At 33.5% G+C, this 19013-nt stretch overlaps 3 protein-coding genes, 1 long non-coding RNA gene and 3 other non-coding genes across 7 annotated transcripts; 4 read left to right on the plus strand and 3 right to left on the minus strand.

Annotated features, from left to right (window-relative positions):
• The first annotated feature begins 198 nt into the window (after positions 1 to 198).
• LOC118048418 (uncharacterized) lies at positions 199 to 1543 on the plus strand. The gene is made up of 2 exons (XR_004687465.2): positions 199 to 298; positions 900 to 1543. It is a non-coding gene; the product is annotated as an uncharacterized lncRNA (long non-coding RNA).
• On the plus strand, positions 374 to 465 carry LOC118048583 (small nucleolar RNA snoR26). The gene has a single exon (XR_004687494.1). It is a non-coding gene; the product is annotated as a small nucleolar RNA snoR26 (small nucleolar RNA).
• Positions 511 to 601, plus strand: LOC118048585 (small nucleolar RNA snoR27). Its single transcript, XR_004687496.1, has one exon. It is a non-coding gene; the product is annotated as a small nucleolar RNA snoR27 (small nucleolar RNA).
• LOC118048581 (small nucleolar RNA snoR27) lies at positions 664 to 758 on the plus strand. Its single transcript, XR_004687492.1, has one exon. It is a non-coding gene; the product is annotated as a small nucleolar RNA snoR27 (small nucleolar RNA).
• On the minus strand, positions 952 to 1883 carry LOC118048413 (uncharacterized). Its single transcript, XM_035058076.2, has 2 exons — positions 1745 to 1883; positions 952 to 1414 (listed from the first exon to the last, which is right to left on the minus strand). Exons 1-2 carry the CDS (start codon positions 1786 to 1788, stop codon positions 952 to 954), a joined length of 507 nt encoding a protein of 168 aa, XP_034913967.1. The 5' UTR covers positions 1789 to 1883.
• A 3030-nt stretch (positions 1884 to 4913) lies between these two features.
• On the minus strand, positions 4914 to 9015 carry LOC118048391 (O-fucosyltransferase 28). The gene is made up of 8 exons (XM_035058047.2): positions 8262 to 9015; positions 7207 to 7279; positions 7044 to 7111; positions 6857 to 6945; positions 6636 to 6768; positions 6314 to 6546; positions 5728 to 6204; positions 4914 to 5624 (listed from the first exon to the last, which is right to left on the minus strand). The coding sequence occupies exons 1-8, from the start codon at positions 8832 to 8834 to the stop codon at positions 5363 to 5365; spliced, it is 1908 nt and encodes a 635-aa protein (XP_034913938.1). The 5' UTR covers positions 8835 to 9015; the 3' UTR covers positions 4914 to 5362.
• Positions 9016 to 13278: 4263 nt separating this feature from the next.
• Positions 13279 to 16788, minus strand: LOC118048400 (uncharacterized). Its single transcript, XM_035058061.2, has 7 exons — positions 16630 to 16788; positions 16349 to 16534; positions 16048 to 16120; positions 15279 to 15610; positions 14881 to 15022; positions 14483 to 14608; positions 13279 to 13890 (listed from the first exon to the last, which is right to left on the minus strand). The coding sequence occupies exons 1-7, from the start codon at positions 16649 to 16651 to the stop codon at positions 13506 to 13508; spliced, it is 1266 nt and encodes a 421-aa protein (XP_034913952.1). The 5' UTR covers positions 16652 to 16788; the 3' UTR covers positions 13279 to 13505.
• Between the last annotated feature and the right edge of the window lie 2225 nt (positions 16789 to 19013).

A 19013-nucleotide genomic window follows, 5' to 3' on the forward strand; every position in this document is an offset into this window, starting at 1 on the left:
ATTTTATTCAAAAAATCCAAAAAAAATAAAGAGAATAAAAAGATAAAAACAATTGCAGTTAAGGGTAAAATTGAGAAAACAAATTTAAATAATGGTTGAAATTCGCTAATAAAAAGAAAATAAAAAAGCTAAGGATCAAATTGTAAAAGGTGTCAACATACATGGATCTTTTTTTAATTAAAAATGGTTGGAATTAACTAAATATTAAAAATTGGAAAGCAAACACCATCTCATCCACCATGAGACCCATCACCTCTCTCTCTCTCCACCGTGGCCACAACAGTGGAACTGGAAGAAGGTATCTTATCTATTCGTATGCGACTAATCAGCAAGATTTTCGTTGAGTGCTTTCAATTGTTCAAATTTGCTTATACGAGCATCAGTGATGAGTTAGCCAAATCGTTATCCTTGCACTTTGATTTTGCAGTGAAGAAAATCACGGGGACAGATTTCTCCGAGATGCTCTTTCCCTCTGTTTTGTTTTTATTTGATTTTAATTTTATTTTTAATTGTGGATGAATGATGTTATTGATTTTACTGCGTTATCTTCCTGCATCTAACAATAAAATGGAGATAAAAGTTTTACACGCTGAGATCCATTTACCATCATGATTTCTTGTTTTGCTGATTGGAGCGTTCCTTGATAGCTTGTTGCTATCTGTGAGGGGATCAATGATTTTACTTTGAAAAAACTTCGCTATCTTTCTGAATGGGAAATATTGGAGATCCCAACTGTATATAACACTCTGGGATCCTTTTTTCCATCATATTGCTTTCGTTTTTCTTTTCATTTTGCTGCTACAGATACGAAGACTACTTCCACTCTGGGTTTTACAGTAACAGTGTCTTTTCTTTGTTCTTCATTCCGCATCTAATCAAGACATGTTTACAATGTACAGTATAAGCTAAGGTATTTTGAAATGCAAAAACAACAAAGTGCTAACTGGGACTTTACACGGCCGAGCGATTAGCTTGATCTGGTTCTACCTCTTTGTGGTATCCCAAGACTCCAACTAGCTTGGTCCACAAGCTGTGTCCCAACTGAGCTGTGTGGCTTCGTAACTCCTGCAACTCCTTGCATGATTCATACGTTACTCTCGCAAATAAGCAACCCCATAGGACAGAGATGATATACCCCAAAACGGGGTCAAGAATCACCAGAAGCAAAATCGTGGCGAAGCCGCTAGCAAACAAGCGGATGTAGCTAACAAAAGGATGGTAGATTGATTCGCGAGCTCGGAGCATGATCTCGGCCACTGATGCGGTGGCGTAAATAAAGAGAGCAACAAAGAATGCGAGCATGACCCCCTCGTGTGTGTCAAATGGAGATGCTGTCATGGATTTGTACATCACCTGGATCTGGCCATTTAGTGTGTTGACCAGGAAAGCAAAAATGCCATGCTGCGTGATGATGCTGCCATCACAACAAAAATAAAATTAGGATTCCAAAATAGTGTTTTTGTTTTTGTAATCTTTATGTATTTATTGTATTAGAACAGCGATGCATGTAGATAATAAATAGTATTAAATATTTGCTCCTTAATTTGGACAGAATGATTTCCTATTGCCCAGAAATTGAACAGGGGAAATGGAAAGCAGTGCCATGAGCCAGAACTTGGTTATTTTCTCATGAAAGTGGAGCACAATATGGATAAGCAAGAAGATTAATAATACTATTAAAGTGAGAGAAAATTAAAATGTTGACAGAAAGAGAAGAAACCAAAGCAAAGAGCTTGAAACATACCTCTCAATTTCAAATCCCAGATGTGGCATAGGTTGATCAGCCATTTCCTTTACTGTTCTCTTCTTCTATGAGACGTTCTTCAAGGCTAGGTCTATAAGAAATTGAGTTGCCTTCTATCCATCCATCTATCTCTCTCTCTCTCTATATATATATATATATAGTCAGCCTCTCAAGTTGTAGGACCCAGAAGCTTGGAGTAAAAAATGAAAAACACCCGGCGACGTCTGAGGACGTCTATCATTTTCAAAGACGTCTATCAACCCCCCCCCCCCCACCCAAAAGTGTTAGGACCTTTCCCAGAAGCATTGATGGATGAAAAACTCCAGGGGACGTATGAGGACGTCTTCAAAGACGTCCACGCCCTTTTCCTTCTCTTTTGTGCTCTTTAAACCGAACGTCTTGCGCCTTGGAGAAAACAGCCCCTCGTTCAGATATTTCCTTGTAAGCACACCAACTGCCTGTTCAGAAGTGTTAGTATTTTCGGTTAGTATTATATTAAAATAATATATTTTTAATATTCTTATATTAAATCATCAGAAAAACACAAAACACAATATAAAATTTAAAATAAAAAAAATATTTACAAATACAGTTGGATGGCAATGCCGACATCTCATAACAATGCACTATCTTCACTAAGGTTAGATAATAAGTCAATTAAATCTTCTATCAGTATGTATTACAAATAAATTTTTCCCGAAATTTAAAGAAATAAATAAATAAAAATTGAGAATTTATTGTACGGTTTTGATAACATAAAATTTGTTTGTTTTCACTGGAATAAAAAAGCAAAACACGAACAATCAATCATAAAAACTTTATAAAACCAAAAAATTGGATTTAAAAAAACCATGTTAATGGTTGTTGATTTTCCTTTTTTTCAATAAAAGGTTTCATAACAAAGAAAATTATGAAATGAATTTCAATAATTTAAAAGAAAAAATAATTAATGACACCAAAAGATTTCTAAACTCTTATAGGAATCATTCTTCTTTGCTTTGATTTTTGTGATCAATCTCAGCAATAGTTTTCTTTCCCTTCTCATGAAATCCAATTGAAGTTTATAACTTTAAATTATAAATGCAAACACGTGTATATAAGTATATATGAGCTTTTATAGAGACGTCTTTCCTTGGAAAAGGAAATAAGAGTCCGGAGCGTCTTCTTAAAAACAAATAAAAAATAAAAACCAAAAAGAGTACTGTCATTTATGAAGGCCACGTGTACACCACGCTGTTGATCCAAGGTATTATTAACTTTGAGGGCGTTTGAAGACGTCTGTCATTTTTCAAAGACGGCCTTATTCTTTTGACTCTTTTCCGTATTTTTTTTTTTTAAAGGAAAAAAACAGAAGAAAACATCTTAGGCCAGGGAGAACTCAACGTCTCGTCCAGATGTCAATCCAGTCCCTGAAGTATATTAACGTTGCAATCACCACCAAACTTAGATAATTAATCAAATTAGTCCTTTTATCACAGCAATACAAACCAGAAAATTCTCATAAATAAATAAACAGAGGAAATCAAGAACCCTTTGTCCAGATTCGATAGTTTGAAAACACTCAATTTTTTTTAAAAAAAAAAACAAGAAAGGAGAAAATACAACGTTATAATACATTAGATAGGTGCTTTATGTTTTTCCACGAGTCGAATAGATTTCTTTTGTGATCTAAAAAATGATGTTAAAGCGATGCCAAAGCATTTTAAAGTAAAACAAAATTATGTGTCTCGAGTTATAAACCTTAATGCTAGAAGACAAAGACAAAAAGAAATTATAAAATAAAAAATAAAAGCCCCGATCCAATCCGAGTTAGCTTAGAAAACTTATAATTCAGGTCATGAGATTGAGACATCATCATCAAAAGCAAATAGAAAAAAAAAACTCAATATTTAATAATCTCAACATCAAGACTGAAATCAAGAAAGAAAACAAGTGTAAAAAAAGTTTAAAGAAGAAGACTGATGTCACCTAGGCTAACATCTTATATCCTTGATCTAGTCATGGGACAGGGATAATCACATAAAAAAATAAAACTCAAACCTTAACAATCCAATGCTGAATGTTGAAAATAAAAAAAAAAAATAAAAAAGGTTAACAAAACAATTCAAAGAATGAGAAAAAAAAATGTGTTATCAAAATAAAACAATAGAAGCCCCATGCCAATTTGAGCTAGCAACAAATGTGTGATCTAGATTACAAAGTCAGGTTATCGTCATAGAAAACAAAACAAATGATAAGGGATGGAATTAAAAAATAGATTTTTAAAAAATAACAATCAAAAGAAAAAAGGATAAAAAATAATATAAATACCAAATAAAACAAAATGCTAAGGGAAAATTGAAAAAAAATAATAAAAAAAAAGATCCAAGACAAATAAAGAATAATCAAAAGAATGAGGGGCACAATTGACATAAGAAGAAAATGAAGGGGGGGGGGTCAAATCACACTCTAACTATCACGAAACACCTTACACATATTGCCTCATTGGATGTGCCTCCTACATGCAGCGCGCTTCATGCATTAATAATTTTTTTATTTAATTTATCAAAAGATCCAAGTGCCCCTAACTTTACATGATATTAACAAAAAAAAAAACATAATAAAAGATCAAAAACTCTTTTTGATCTAATCTTTAAATTTTAATGGAGACATGACGATCTTGTCATGAAAATTTTTATAGATAAACACTACTATTTTATTGAGAAATTAAAAAGATAGAGACAATTTATAAAGATAATCCATAGATTATCCGATCTCAAATTTCTCATGATGGAATGTGCAAATTAACTTGTTTTCCTTCTGGTTCTAAAATGAAGCTTTGTTCATGGATCGGATCTAGATTTTACCGTGCGACTAGGTATATTTATATTTATATAACAGGTCTTGGAAATTTTTTATGAAGAAAGAGAATGTATCATTAATGTAAAAAACGATTTGTTACAATTGGCCGAACCTATTAAACCCATTCAAAACAACTTCTAGAGTTTTGGAAAAAAAAAATTTGTTTTTTTTTATTGAATGGTAGCATTGCCTTAGCTTTTTTTTTTTTTATTTTTTATGTAAAAAAAATTTAGGTAATGTTAGCTCGACACAGCAGGACGTTTATCATAAATTGCAGAGTGAAGAATGTGGAGTTATGTTCATTCAGTGAGGGTTGTAAATGTGTCTGCACTGACAAAATGAAGAAATATACCTGCACTGTTGTGATCTATTACTTTTAATTTCATGAAATGTATCTATTACTTTCAATCTACAATGGGGACTGCTCATCTGACAACTAAATTTGATGGCCAAGCGAAGTATATATATATATATATCAAATAATTTTGATATAAAGAATAATAACCAATAAATCAAATAATCTAATCTGTAACTGAGATGATTCACCTAGGAATTATGCTTGACTTTCCCCTGCGTCCCTAAATTTCTGGTTAGATCCTCCTGTCTCAAGAAGAGATGAAACTTGTATCTTTCCTGCAAACCTTAAGACTTCTTGACCCTGCTGGCAGCTCTTACCCTCCCCTGTCCGGGCAAAAGCTGCTCAACGCAGACTCGCCACCTTTCAAGCAACGGGCATCAAATAGTCTACTGCTCAAGCTCAAATTCAAACTTAGCCCCCTATCTATTCAATGCAGCCCTCTTACTTGGTTTTACAGTTTGGACAAGTTTCGGGCTCACAAATTTCTCCTGGGAAATGTTGCATACACATCCAGGAAGAGGATTTGCATAAAAGTTCTCTTCCTCCTTCGGTGATGAGCCTGCCTGCCTCTGGTATGGAGCTCCAATCCTGTCTGAATGTAAACTCTGAACCTGCAAAGAGAATTCTTCCCAGGATAATGCCCCGTCATCCAACTGATCAATCAGCACGACAAAATTTCGTCTGAAATCACATGGCATTCTATCATTAGATTGATTTTGAAAGTCCAGTTTCCAACAAAGAAGAAAACTCAACATGGGAGTAAGGGTGAGATTTGTTATCTTACTTGTCTGGATTTATAGTCTTTCGAAATCCTTCGAACCTCCTATGCCCCTGCACAGCTTTGGCCATATTTCCATGATATGTATAAATAAAGACATCACTTTCAAGTGCCACAATATAATCCAAGGCAGCGAGACGATTTTGATATGGCTTGATAGGTTCTAATTCTTCCGATGTTGCTAGATTAAAATGAGAAAAAACATTTGGGAACTCTGCAAGGAAGGGTGCCATGCTACCGCTTCCGTATGTTGGCCCTGCAACTATATAGATAGCTGTAGAGGATGGGTAGCCCATAGCCTTTAGAAATATAGCTGCTTCTCTAGGAGTCATCGGACAACCCCCTTGGAACCGTCGTGTCTTGCTATCTATCTCCTTCTCCTTCCAATGCGGAGTCTTGTACCTCATGACCCTGAGCTCTTCAGCCTCTTCTGCGGTAAGGTTGTGGCTGCAGCCAGTGAAGGCAAGCATGTCTTTCTCATATCTGCTAGTCAACATTGGCTCTGGTAAATTTGCTAATTTTTCTTCTCACGAAATCAGAAGACACATCTTTCCAGCTAAGAGAATGGTAATCGAAACCAGAAGATAAGTACCTTAAATGCAGAGCAACATATGGCTCGCTTTTATTTCTTAGCCTATCAACCAATTTCTTTCCAAGATCCTCAATCTCTTTTGCATACCGGAGAGCCATGTAATTGGCACGGCACCTTAGCCTCTGGACGTGAGCTGCAAGGCCATTGTTAGCCAGCCGTGAATCACTGTGGGTAAACCTTAAAACTTTGTACTTCTTTAACAATGTAGCCATCTCCACTCTGTAGTAATTGGCCTGAAAATGAACCATCAAAGCAATAATTCCAGTAACAGAGGAAGCTTTTTTCTCCCAAATAAATAAATAAAACAGAAAAGTTTTCAAACCTTAGACCACGAGACAGGTGCCTTTTCATGGGGTTTCTTGGCTGCATACTGGGATGGCAAATACTCAACTACATCAATATCATCTTTTAACGCTTCCATAAAGTGCCTCCAGTCAAAAATGTCTTTAAAAGTGCTGAAAGGAGTTACAAAATTGCTTAATTTCAACTTTACAACCAGCAGAACATTTATCATACACCTGCTAGGATTACTTAGAAAGATACCTTGGATCCGTCCAAAATGATTCACGATCAAGAGCAGGAAGAACAAGAGTTGCATTCATTAACATAGCAGCTGCAACCATATCACAAATCTGCACATCCCAAAAAAAATTAAAAAAAATCAGCGCCAATCGGGATAGCCTTCTCTAAATAGCAAACTCGATTAGAGGGTGTCAATACTGAAACCTACTCCTGTTCTCATTTGATTCAATCCACCATTCGCATGAACAAGAAGGTAACCATTTGTTTTCCTGGCTCCTAAATCAATTTAAAATCTCAAAAAAATTAGGCTAGAATTCATCGACTGCAAAGTACTGCCCAACAAGTTTTTAAGACAGGAGCTACACACGCACTTATTTGATTTCTTGGCGGAGGTATGCACTGATAAAAGTCGTCGCTATTGGGTTTCATCCAGATTTTTGGAATCTGCAAACAACAATCACACAAATTCAAGCTAATTGGAAAAAAAAAAATGGAGAATGTTTGTTCACGGACTAAGGGGCCGTTTGGTAAAACGGCTTTTTGCACAATTTCATTTTTTTTTTTTTTTTTTTTGCTAAAAAGTTCTTTGTACTTTCTAGATCGTTTTAATGTGCTGATATCAAAAATGTATTGACATAACTTTTCGGCAACGAAAAGCTATTTGAAAAGCAACAGCTACCACACTCCCAAACACCCTCTAAAACTTACAAACCAAAATTCATAATCATGCATATGTCAGGGTGGCCAAGAGAAACGACAAAATTAAAAGCAAAGAAGAAAACTTATAATCTGACTAATCATTTCAAAGCAGCCCATACATGCATTCTGTAAATAGATTTTGAAAGTTTTTGTTAAAAGTGTTTTTTTATTTAAAAATATATTAGAATAATATTTTTTTAATTTTTAAAATTTATTTTTAATATGTAAAATAATCTAAAATCATAAAAAAAAATTAAAGTGTTGTTTTTAATGAAAAACAAACATGCAGAGTGTTTTTTTTTTTGAATATTTTTGTTTAAAATTAAAATTTTTATATTTTTTGATGTACTTGGTTAAAAATAAATTTAAAAAATATTATTTTAATATATTTATAAATAAAAAAATAATTAAAAAAAACAGTTACTACCACGTCTTCAATTCCAACACTACAGTACAAGTCTAAACCAAACATTGGTTGCCACCCATTTTCTTGCAAGTCATAACACCTTTTTTTTTCTTTTGCGGGTATTCAACCCCTAAAAGAAAAATTAAAAAAAATACTTGGCACAACTAATTATTCATGAAATACATTCAAATTATATCCGTAAGAAAATAAATTAAAAATAAAAAAGAAAAGCACAAGCTATAGTTTTTTTTTTTTTTTTTTCTCGTGAACCAAATAAACGGAAAGAGATGAAAAGGGAAAGAAAAATATCACGTCACTTACAGGAGGAAGCTTGTGGAGAAGGGGAGTGGAAATGGAAGGGTGGTGTTCGATGATAGAACGTTGAGCCCCAGCCCAGTCATCTTTAAAATGTCTGAAAATAACTAAATTACTATTTTCATGAATATTTCTCTCCGTTTGACTCCAAAACGAGACCTTCAGAAAAACCGACAAAACCGCCATTAACATTAAAACACAAAAAATCCTACGACCCATGTTCTTGCCGGATCTCAAACCACGTGAAATGGTAGCCGTTAAATCCTCCACCCCAAGCAGCCACGACTCCGGAACAAAAAAGAAAAACTTCCTGCGAAGCAGAAGATACTTTATCAAGGGGTGGTGGCGATGGATATGGTTATGACAATGGTAATTATGATGAAAATGGTGGGGCCCGCCAGTAGTGGAAGAGCCGCTAAGACTGTCTTCTTCGTCAGAGAAATCGTGATTAAAATCGGAGAAGTTAGAGGTTCTGTCTGCGGCGATGGCATCAACCCGTCGTCTGGTGGTGGTGGGACCAGGGTGGCTCCTTGGGCTGGCATTGGTGGAGGACGTAGCGGTGGGACCTCCAGACGACATTGTGGTCTTAATTCAGGAATAAAATATGTTACAGAGAAGGGAGAGTTGCGTTTGGTTGGTGCGTGAGATTTGTAGTTGGGATGGGAGGGAGGGAAGGAAGTTAGGGAAGGAAGTCCGTAATGTAAGGGACAGCAGAGGTGCGTGCGCTTCGTTTTTCTGGTTTTTGGGTGTTTTATTAGCACTCTCCCTCTCCCTCTCCCTCTCCTCCACTGTCTGACTCCTTCACAAATATATATTGGTTTCTTTTCCTCTTTTTTTTCTCACTCATACCAAGTTACCAAATTGACCTCTTGGATTTTCTTCGTCTTTGGTAAACTCCATACATAGCCAGCTTGACCAGCATAAAACACCAATTAAAAGAGAAGAAATTTACTTCAAGCTGGATAGTTATTGCAATTTATATGAAGATTTAGACAATGGAGTCATTGTCTTCAAGTAACTGCACTGATCAATTTACTATTAGTAACCAAATAGGAAATGGATTACACGCACAATAAATTATCTTATACTATTAACAACAACTAATTGAGGAGGGGAACAACACAAAGTATTGTGTTGATTGAAAAAAATACTTTCTGTTTTTTTTATATAATTTATCTTTAATAATTTTAAAAGCACACCCCCACTTCATACAAGTTGAATAAAATGTTGCATTCATTAAAATTTTTAATAATTTCTTTTAATGTTTAAAACTAAAAAGTTAAGAAGAAGAAAATTTTATTAACCATCAGGTAAACAAATCAAATTAAACAAAAACCTAACAATCACTTTTTTAAAAAGTGTTTGGAAACAAAAGTTTCTTTATATATTAATGGATACAAATAAAATCAACCTAAAAAACCCTTCAATAAATTCAAAAAATTCCATCAAAGTAGACTTTTAAAACATTTATTGGACTCAAGTAATTAAGCTAAAGACCAATATGTAGTTGGGGCTCAAGAAATATGAGCTCATATATGATAGCTCGAGCCCATATTAGACACGGGTGCATAGACTCAGGCATGTACTGGGATGAACGCACTCCTATCTAGGTGTATGCCCATCCTGCTAGGCATACACCCAATGCTCAGCAAAGGGTTGAACACCCCAGCACTCTCTCGAACTTGGGCATACATCCTGGGCCAAACATGCTTGGATCTAGATAGTACGTTTGAAATATTTTTCATCTCTAATGAATCTAAACCCAACACTTGTCAAGGGTTTTTTTGGAACCTCATAAAGATCCCTTAGTATTTTATACCAATTCAATATGTATTATTTTGAGTAAAATACAACTCAAAATATCACAAGAATAAAGTTATAGTTCAGCCTCTTCTCTATGTAAAAAGACAATATTCATGAGTTATAAACACATCATGAATTCTTCAAGTTAAAGTTTATAATTTTTTTATTTTTAATATTTTTAAAATATATATTTACAGAATATACTTCTTTAAAAAAAAAATTCTATAAAATTATTGATTCTGCTATTGAAAAGTAAAGTCGCACGTATATTACCTAGCTTTAATGAAACCATTCGAAACCCATATGAATGAAGTAAAAGGAAATTAAAAATCTCAAGGAATAGTAACTGAAAACGGTAATTGTACTCGAAAAGTAAAAGGGAAAAGGGGCCGTTAGGACATTTCAAAAGGGACCTTTTCTCCTCTCTGGAACGAGAATTCTTTTACGGGCAAAACGGTGATACATTTGAACGTGCCTCGAGATTTGTCCTCCCTTTCTCTCTGACTCAGTTTTTTCCTTGTATACGCGGAGCATCGTATTTTCCTTTGACATTTCACGGAATGTTAAACTGACACGTGGCGCCATTATTTCAGTCTTGTACCTTTTAGCCGGCAACTCCCTACCTCCTCTCTCTTTGGGTAAGCACTCAATTAATAAATATATTATGTTACTCCTGCACTTTATATCCGTTAGATGGATTTCATCCTTATTTGTTAAAACGATGGGACTTTGTTGATGGGTCACCGTCGTGGGTCCACCACGGGTTTTAATCATGAACCCACGTAAAACAGATTGTTTTTTGGTAAATATTAACGTAGGTTAGGAAAGTATCAGAAAGATGACGCAGTTTAAACACGACAGTATCTATGTAGATTCGTTTTGTACACAGTTATGGATATATCCTATAGCAGTTATTTAATTAAAACTAAAATATAATATATTTTTATATAAATTAATTGATTTATATAAAAATTAATCTAAAATTTTATAAAAATTCAATAGGTAATAAATAAAATTCAAGATATAATGATGAAAAAAATTAAAAATAAAATGATTTGACAAAAAAGAAATAAATAAATAAATAATAGATAGGGAAACACACTAAGGCTTCATTCGAAACCTTCGTTATAGTTATAAAAATCTTAACGAAATAATTTTAATTACACCTGAAATAACATTAAACAAGATCATAATTAATCAAAAATTAATCTTTTAATTAATTATAATTTTATTTAATTATTTTTCAAAATATAATTAAGTAGTTTGATTTGCATCTTTTTAGTAATACCAAATGTTTTAAAAATAAAACTCCAGTGTAATCTTAATTACTTATTTTTTATTTTTTTATTTTTTTATTCATTCTCTTTTTTAGCACATTATTTTATTTTATTTTAATTATTAAATCTTAAATTTTATCTCATGACCATTAATCCCTATAAAATTTTAGATTACATTTTGTAAAATTTTATTAATTTAAACGAGATACAAAATTTAAAACAATCAATATTTGGCTGTGATAACCGATATTCGATTATGGTAAAACGGTGATATGTCCCGTACTTTCTTTAACATGTGTGTTATATCAGTTAAAAAAAAAAAACTCGCGTGTTGACCGGTGCCAACTGCCAACTGACTGACCGCCACAATGAAAATCAACCGCAGAATTTTACAAGCTGGCACGTTCTGTCTTCTGGCGCTGCCCTATGGCGTGTCTTTAAACTGTTGGTTATTTGTCACTAGAAAGTACAAATTGGGATTTGTTGAGGATTCCAATCCAATTCTTGACTTGAAAAAAAAAAAACAAAAGAGAGAGAGATAGTTTGAGTTTTCGCTGGATGCGGTCTCTTTTCAATATATTAAACATACAAAATTTGTTAACGGAAAAAGGTATAGTTTTACTAATTAAATTTTTAAAAATTATTAGTTTTAGTTTTATAAATTTTAAAATTATTAGAGATTTATATAATTATTAATTTTAAAACCTATAAAATTAATTAAAATACATACAAGTTGGCTTAAATACCAATATAAAAAATAAAAACATAAAAAATTTATTCATATTAGACAATCATAACTAATTAGAAGCAATTGAGCAATATCAAAACACAACACGTACCAACTATTGTCATTTTGCAAAGATAATGAAAAACCTATTCATTCACCTCCTCCTTTTTCTTCTTCTTCTTTTTTTTTTTTTTTGTAATGAAATAATATAAAAAACAAAAATAATTAAGTTTTATCTTTTACAAACATTTGAATTTGATTTAATTATCAATTAAATTTAAATTAAACTTATATAATTGAATTAAATTACAATAAGAATCGGTTCTGTAAAAGAATTTTGTGGTATAAGATTAATGTGCTTGATTTATTTTAATATATATAGTTTTTTTTTTTTTTTGGTTTATAATAGACAAGGTTTACTCGCTCGTGATTTATTTGAATATTAGATACTCCTTTAATCTTAACAGCGGCAAGCCCACATGAAAAAAGGCTTCCTGATGATAAGTGTAACTACAGATCAGTGCTTAACCTATACTACCAATTAACGTATTGTTCATCAACCTTCAAATTTTCGTTAGTTTCTCCCTAATTTTTCTTTCGGTTTTTTGGTCTCCTCTTGTGTTATTTTTTGCAAGGAGAGCGGCAAAGAAACATGTGTCTAGCATATTATTGTAAGGGGTTGAGAATTTATTCATAAAAATCAACAAAAAAGGGATAACACGATTACGAATTTTGATGGCCGCATCCTTGCTTACATGTGGGATTTCTGGAAAATCAGGATTTTGATGAACTACAGGACCAAAAATATGGTTAGAGGTTGGTATCTAGATGAAAAGAGGGCTAAAACAATATAACTTCTTCCAAAGTGGGGTGAAGTTAAGATAGAAAAATTTCTTGTAAGAAGAAGATTGGGATTTTGACCATTCGAGGGAAGAGAAATGCTGAAACTTCATCCATAATATTATTCCTAGGGTTTATTGAAGTTTTGGTGGTTTTTCTAGGCACTGAGAGGTCTGAGAAGAAGAGTTTGAAGCAATTAGAAATTAAGAGAGATATGGTGATAAAAAAAAACTTAAAGGAGTTTTAAATAGAGAGAATTCTAAATTTGAAAATTTATATAAATCAAAGATGGTGTAAAGATAGTGTGAATAAGGATACAAGGTGAGCAACAATCAATGTGAATAATTATAAGGTAAAAACGAAGTTTATATGCTGCTTAAAACAAGAAAGAATAAACGTGGATAATTTAAAAATAGAAAGGAGTTTATATGTTACACAGTATCGGGGGACATAAAATATACAACAAAATACTGAGATAAAAAAATATCTTCAAGATAGGATGGCCGCTAGTTATTCTCACCCATAAAAGAAAACAAGCTCACAAACACAGGAAGCATACTAAATCAGAGATCCCAAATTCTCTAATTTAAGAGATATGCCTAATTACAACTTTAACCACTCCAAGCAAGGGCATAACCCCCAACAAAACCTAGAAGGATAGTAGTCCTTCAAGTATACCTCCCTGCTAAAACCAATAATGTAAAAACTGAATGAACGGTCACGATGAGCCATGGTGACGCGTGTCACTGGCACAACAGATATGGCATGCCTCTCACATATGACCCTCGCAGTGGGAGGTACAGAAGCTCTCTCAGCAATAACTTCGGATGAAAACTTATTGAGGAAGAAGGAGTCAGCGAAAAATGCCGGGCTGCATTGATGTGCTTGAGTGTTGCATAATTGGACACCTTTGGCTCTATGAAAAACTTCTTCTGGAACTGATGCTGCCCCACTTGTTGCGCTAACTTTGCGAGTTGAAAGGGTCTTCCTGTTAATAGCAAGGTTTGCACCATTATAAGCACAAATCATTGTAAGCTGATGAAAAAAGATATAGATGCATACTTGGAAGCTAGTTATATACATGCCATGGTAACAAAACCTTGAAAATATCTCAAGCCACCCAAGGAAACTTCATACATTCTGTAGCATAAGCAATTGTAAGGTTACAGCACGTAAAGTATGTCACTGCAGTATCTAAAAGGGTTACTAGTCACAGAATCCTGAAGATACAAACCATTTCAAACGATTTAGCTTTAAGATATTTTTAGTTTTGAGGAGCCACGTCAGCAGAGATGAATTTATGGCATCAGATATGATGATAATAGTTGTATTTTCAATTCATAACTTCAACAATTATTTATCCTTCAAATAGAAAAGTGATTGTTGTTCCATTGGTATGGTTGAAGATTTTTTTTTTTTTAACACAAACTGCTGGTAGATGAAACATAAAACAGTGACTAAAAATGAAGAAGCTGGCCTCCTCTTTAAACATAGACGAGAAAGTTCAGACAGTAAAGAAATTCCATCAACATCAAAGTTTTACAGGCAGTGAGAATATCAGCAGAAACTCATATCCGTACCATCTAACAATGGCAACATTGCTTGACAAAAGAGCGCCACTTCCAGTGCATTTCTTGCATTTTATCAGCCCACGAGATCCACATGTTGCACAGGGGATTTTCCCTTTTCCAGAACACTTTGTGCATCTATAGAGGAAAATTAGTAAGAGCAAAGCCAACAACCTTGTTAAACATGACATCATTACAAAATATATAGCTAGTAGCTATTAGTTCCAGCACCAACAGTTGAGTTCATCAGACTGGATATTACTTGGACAACAAACTGACAATTTCTACGCTAGTTAATTGTACAATGTAATGTGCAACAAGAACATTAAAAGTTTGATCACAAGTGATGACCCATAGATTGGTTTATCGATGCAACATAACCTGATAGGGAAGAGGAAAAAACAGCTTACATTGTGTCAGACCCATCTCTATGAGCAATCAAACCCCTTCCATGGCAGGTTGGGCAATCAAACATCTGATTCTCCTTATTAATTCCAGGCTCTTGGATGGCATTGCATGTAGCACATACAATATCTCCCTTCCCAGCACAATCTGCAAATGTTTAGTAAAGCTGTGTAAGAAGTGAGCAGCAATAACTGAAATTTTAAAATACAGGCACCAGATGCCTCTTGCACAGCATGGATAGAAGATTATCCAATTGGAAAACACAAAAATAAGACTAAAAGAGGTACAGGAAAGCAGGGAAAGTAAATAACCTAGGTAAATATAATTTCGAGCAGACTGAATCAAGAATTTTATAGTATAAACTCAAAAGAGTCCTTTATTCCAACATACTAACGTGCATTACCTGTGCATTTCTCAACAATTTCAGAATGAGGAACTTTGGTCCTTGTTTCTTTATGAGGTATGAAGAGCACAGGGAAATGAGATCTTAGATCCAATTCCCAGACGCCAAGTTCAGGTGCAGTATCCTTTCCAACAACATTTCCACCGTGATATGGCTCTGTTTCTCTAATAATTTCCCTCTCCTCTATGAAAGTTTCGAGAGATCCTATATAGACATTGCAGTCTTCCACAGCATGAATCTTCCAGGTCCGAGCAGGACGACTTCCCCAACAGCAACGATGGCCAACATGATCAATGAGCAACTCTCGAATCTCAACCTCATCCAATATTTGCCTGTAAAAATAAGATTAAATCAACAGTGGAATTAAATAACCAAGTCAAACATGATGTCTAACAGTCTTATTTTGACTCTTACTTCCCTTTAGATCTTCGCATAATCTAAGGTTATAATGGATGAATGGATTGGCACAAATTTAATTAATACTGCATGACATATAACAAGACAAATAAGAACTTCTTGACCTCTTCAGTATCGTGAAAACTTACTCTCTGCGTCGTATCTTGCTAGTAATTTCATAATACAAAACGAGGCTATAAGAAGAAAGCGTAAAATCCTTGAAGTGAAAAGGGAAAATAACGGGGATAGAGAGAGGATTACAAGCTTAATAATGCAAAACCCAAACCAGTAATGAATCAAGCGAGCGAGCCATATATATAATGAGTCCCAATAAAATTCATCATATCAATCGGGTAAAAAGGTTTTGTTATACCTCTGAAATTCATTGGTAGATCCACCATAGTCACCTCCCACATATCCTCCCTGATAAACAATGGCTTCTTGCTCTGCCCAGGAAAGAAGGAATATTCCCGTTCATGATCGAAATAATGATGGGTGCATTTAACTTCCAAAAGACAGATATCATGTGATGCAATTCATAAATAAATAAATAGTCACAACAATTGACTGCACGATTGAATTCACTGCATAAAACCTTAGGCTAAGATAGAAAAGGGAAATTGAAACTAGTGATGTAATTTCCATACACTGAAAATATACGTATATATATATACCGTTGGGATTGGGTTCAGGCGAGGTGAGCAAGGCGGCATGAATGGAGGGCGGGTAATAATCGGAAGAGGCAGCAGCTGACCGGATTTCATCGACGCTGACTGAAGCGGTGGGTAATACCGAACCGGTTCTTCCCACGTACTGATAGGAGCTCCATTTCTCGCTTTCTCTCAACTCACTCCTGTTTTCTTCAACACACACAACAACAGAAATCTTATGTAAATTATAATATTGAAATGATAGAAGTTCATACAAAAAACAGAACGATGGAATTAATTTGTACCTGAAAACAGAGGTTCCTCCATGATTGATTGTTTTTGAGAGAGTGGAAATTATTGGCGATTGATTGATTATATATGAACCAATACTTACTACCTCTATTTATTTTATTTTTTTCTTAGCTGGTAAGGAACCAAATCGCATCGAAGTCAATCCTTCCTATTCAATTGACATGGACAAAAGCTCCACATGCCGGGTCGGACCCACAGATTGAGCGGGTTTTAATTTTTGTACCGTTTCATTTCCTCCCTCAAATAAAAAAGAGTAAGCAGACAACATACAGTAACAAGTAACAACTAGATATGGGCCTGCGTTGCACTGTGGTTTTGTATTATTATTATTATTTTTTTTTATCTATGGTGTTTGATCACTGCAAACATGTTTTAAATAAATAATTTGAGTTATAGCTCTACCGGGTTAATAAATTAATTTTATTTTAATTAAATAAAAAAAAATAACAACAATATTGAACAAAAAGAATCATTATAACCTTTAAAATAAACCTAGAAAATATGTAATTGGATAAAAATAAGCTTATGTAATGATATAATGAGTTTATAACTATTACATTACATGTATGATAGTGAGCTATCTAAAATATTATGTGATTAACTTAAATGAAATATGTTTGGTGTTGAAGTTGAAATTATTTAAAAGATGATATGAACAGGAGTTAGTCCAACTCATTATATCGATATACCCACGTGCAATAACGAGAGTGTAAAATAAAATGATGTCTAGCGAGTCATAAGTTTTATCTATGATTCACTTGTTGCTAGTCTTATATGCAAATCACAAATCGCGAGTCACATGAGAGGCATGTGATTCTTTCAAAAAGATGGTTATGATAATTTTTTCTAGACTCTCAACTTTCTACCTTAAAAGCACAACACATGTATCACAATTCAGAAACACCAGTCTCAATTCATTTTCCCAATACAATAAAAAAATCAACAAACATCACAACTCACTAAATATAACAATTCACAGCTCATTATTAAACACAATAAAAATTAACATAATATTTTATTAAATTTAAATTAAATTCATAATTCTCAAAACATTAAAACATGTAATCTAATTACATCTAAAAATCACCTTAGCTCATGGACGAGCTTGGAGTGCTTGTGGGGATCAACACCAAAATTGCCCTAGCTGGAAGAACCTGCCTCTCTAATTGCATGTCCCAAATCAAGATAAGTGATCTAATCTTCCTACTTCGAGACGTTTAGCCTCCCCAACCTCCTTAAGTCTAGCATAACACAAATTGAACAGATTGTTAGCTAGAGAAAATATAATCTCATCAATGTCTTTATGAATAGTAGATGATGCTATCAAAGCCTCTTATAATAAGAAATGAAACTAATTAATAATAATAAAAAAAACATAATTAACACTCATGATCTATAATAAAAGTAACTACTTTTATATATATATATATATAAACTAATTGCTTCAAATTATTTTTTTTAGTGATTTTTGAATCATTTTAATGTGTTAATTATAAAAATAATTTTTTAAAAAATAATATTATTTTAATATATTTATATAAAAAAACAACACTTTAAAAAAAAAATATATCATTCTAGCCCTCATACACCCTTTAAAAGTCAATATCACAAGCAATAAACTCATTCAAGACAAGTGCTAATTGTTTTTTTCCCAAATGTCTTTTCAAATACATAACCATGTCTCTCTTCAGGATTATAATATCGACGAGATTCTGGATAATTTCTTGCCCATTCCTAACCAATTACAGCCAAGGCTTCCTCACCACTGTTGAAAACTTTGTCCGCAACGGCTCGTAAATAAGCACCAAACGGGTAAATTACAGCTTACCATAAAAAGTTACTCTCGAATCACAAAATTATCCTTAGAGGGGTTTAGCACTTTAGCTTGGTTGGTAAATACTAAGTACAGTGTTGTCAAACCGGCTGGTGGATTGATCCGAAAACTTAATAATCTAAAAATTAATCTATATTGGATTTGAAGTTAAGCGGGTTAAAAAATTGGTTAGATCATCAAACTCGATTATCCGAACAAATCAAATCAAGTTTGATTTCAACACACAGGCATACAAAATTTTAATGTTATATATTCAGTTTAAATTAAGAGAAAATATTGAAAAAATACAACTAGTTTGTATGGCCTCCCCTTTCTCCTCTGCATACATCATTAATAGTTTGCTTCTGATATATTTTAAAAAATTAAATAGCAAAAATAAAACATATATATATCCAATACGCAGACTCCTCTCACACAGCGAGATACTGATCAATTTTGTTTTTTTTCTTAATTAATTCTTAATCTTAATAATCTTGAGTAGTGGGGTGCAAAAGAATAAATGAGGGATGACGATGAAGAGCAGAAGTGAACAAGACAAATCAA

This window comes from Populus alba, chromosome 6 (assembly GCF_005239225.2).
Source record: "Populus alba chromosome 6, ASM523922v2, whole genome shotgun sequence".
NCBI lineage: Eukaryota > Viridiplantae > Streptophyta > Magnoliopsida > Malpighiales > Salicaceae > Populus > Populus alba.

Bases quoted from the DNA above. Each gene is read 5' to 3' on its own strand.
- LOC118048413 (XM_035058076.2), bottom strand. From the start codon at position 1,788: ATGGCTGATCAACCTATGCCACATCTGGGATTTGAAATTGAGAG. The intron at 1,415-1,744 runs GTATGTTTCAAG...TTGTGATGGCAG, and splicing joins CTGGGATTTGAAATTGAGAG to CATCATCACGCAGCATGGCA.
- LOC118048391 (XM_035058047.2), bottom strand. From the start codon at position 8,834: ATGTCGTCTGGAGGTCCCACCGCTACGTCCTCCACCAATGCCAGCCCA. The intron at 7,112-7,206 runs GTGCGTGTGTAG...AAATTGATTTAG, and splicing joins TCCGCCAAGAAATCAAATAA to GAGCCAGGAAAACAAATGGT. The intron at 5,625-5,727 runs GTAAGATAACAA...ATGTGATTTCAG, and splicing joins AAGACTATAAATCCAGACAA to ACGAAATTTTGTCGTGCTGA.
- LOC118048400 (XM_035058061.2), bottom strand. From the start codon at position 16,651: ATGGAGGAACCTCTGTTTTCAG. The intron at 15,611-16,047 runs GTATAACAAAAC...TTATTTTTACAG, and splicing joins TCTACCAATGAATTTCAGAG to GCAAATATTGGATGAGGTTG. The intron at 14,609-14,880 runs GTAAGCTGTTTT...TTTCCTCTATAG, and splicing joins AGAGATGGGTCTGACACAAT to ATGCACAAAGTGTTCTGGAA.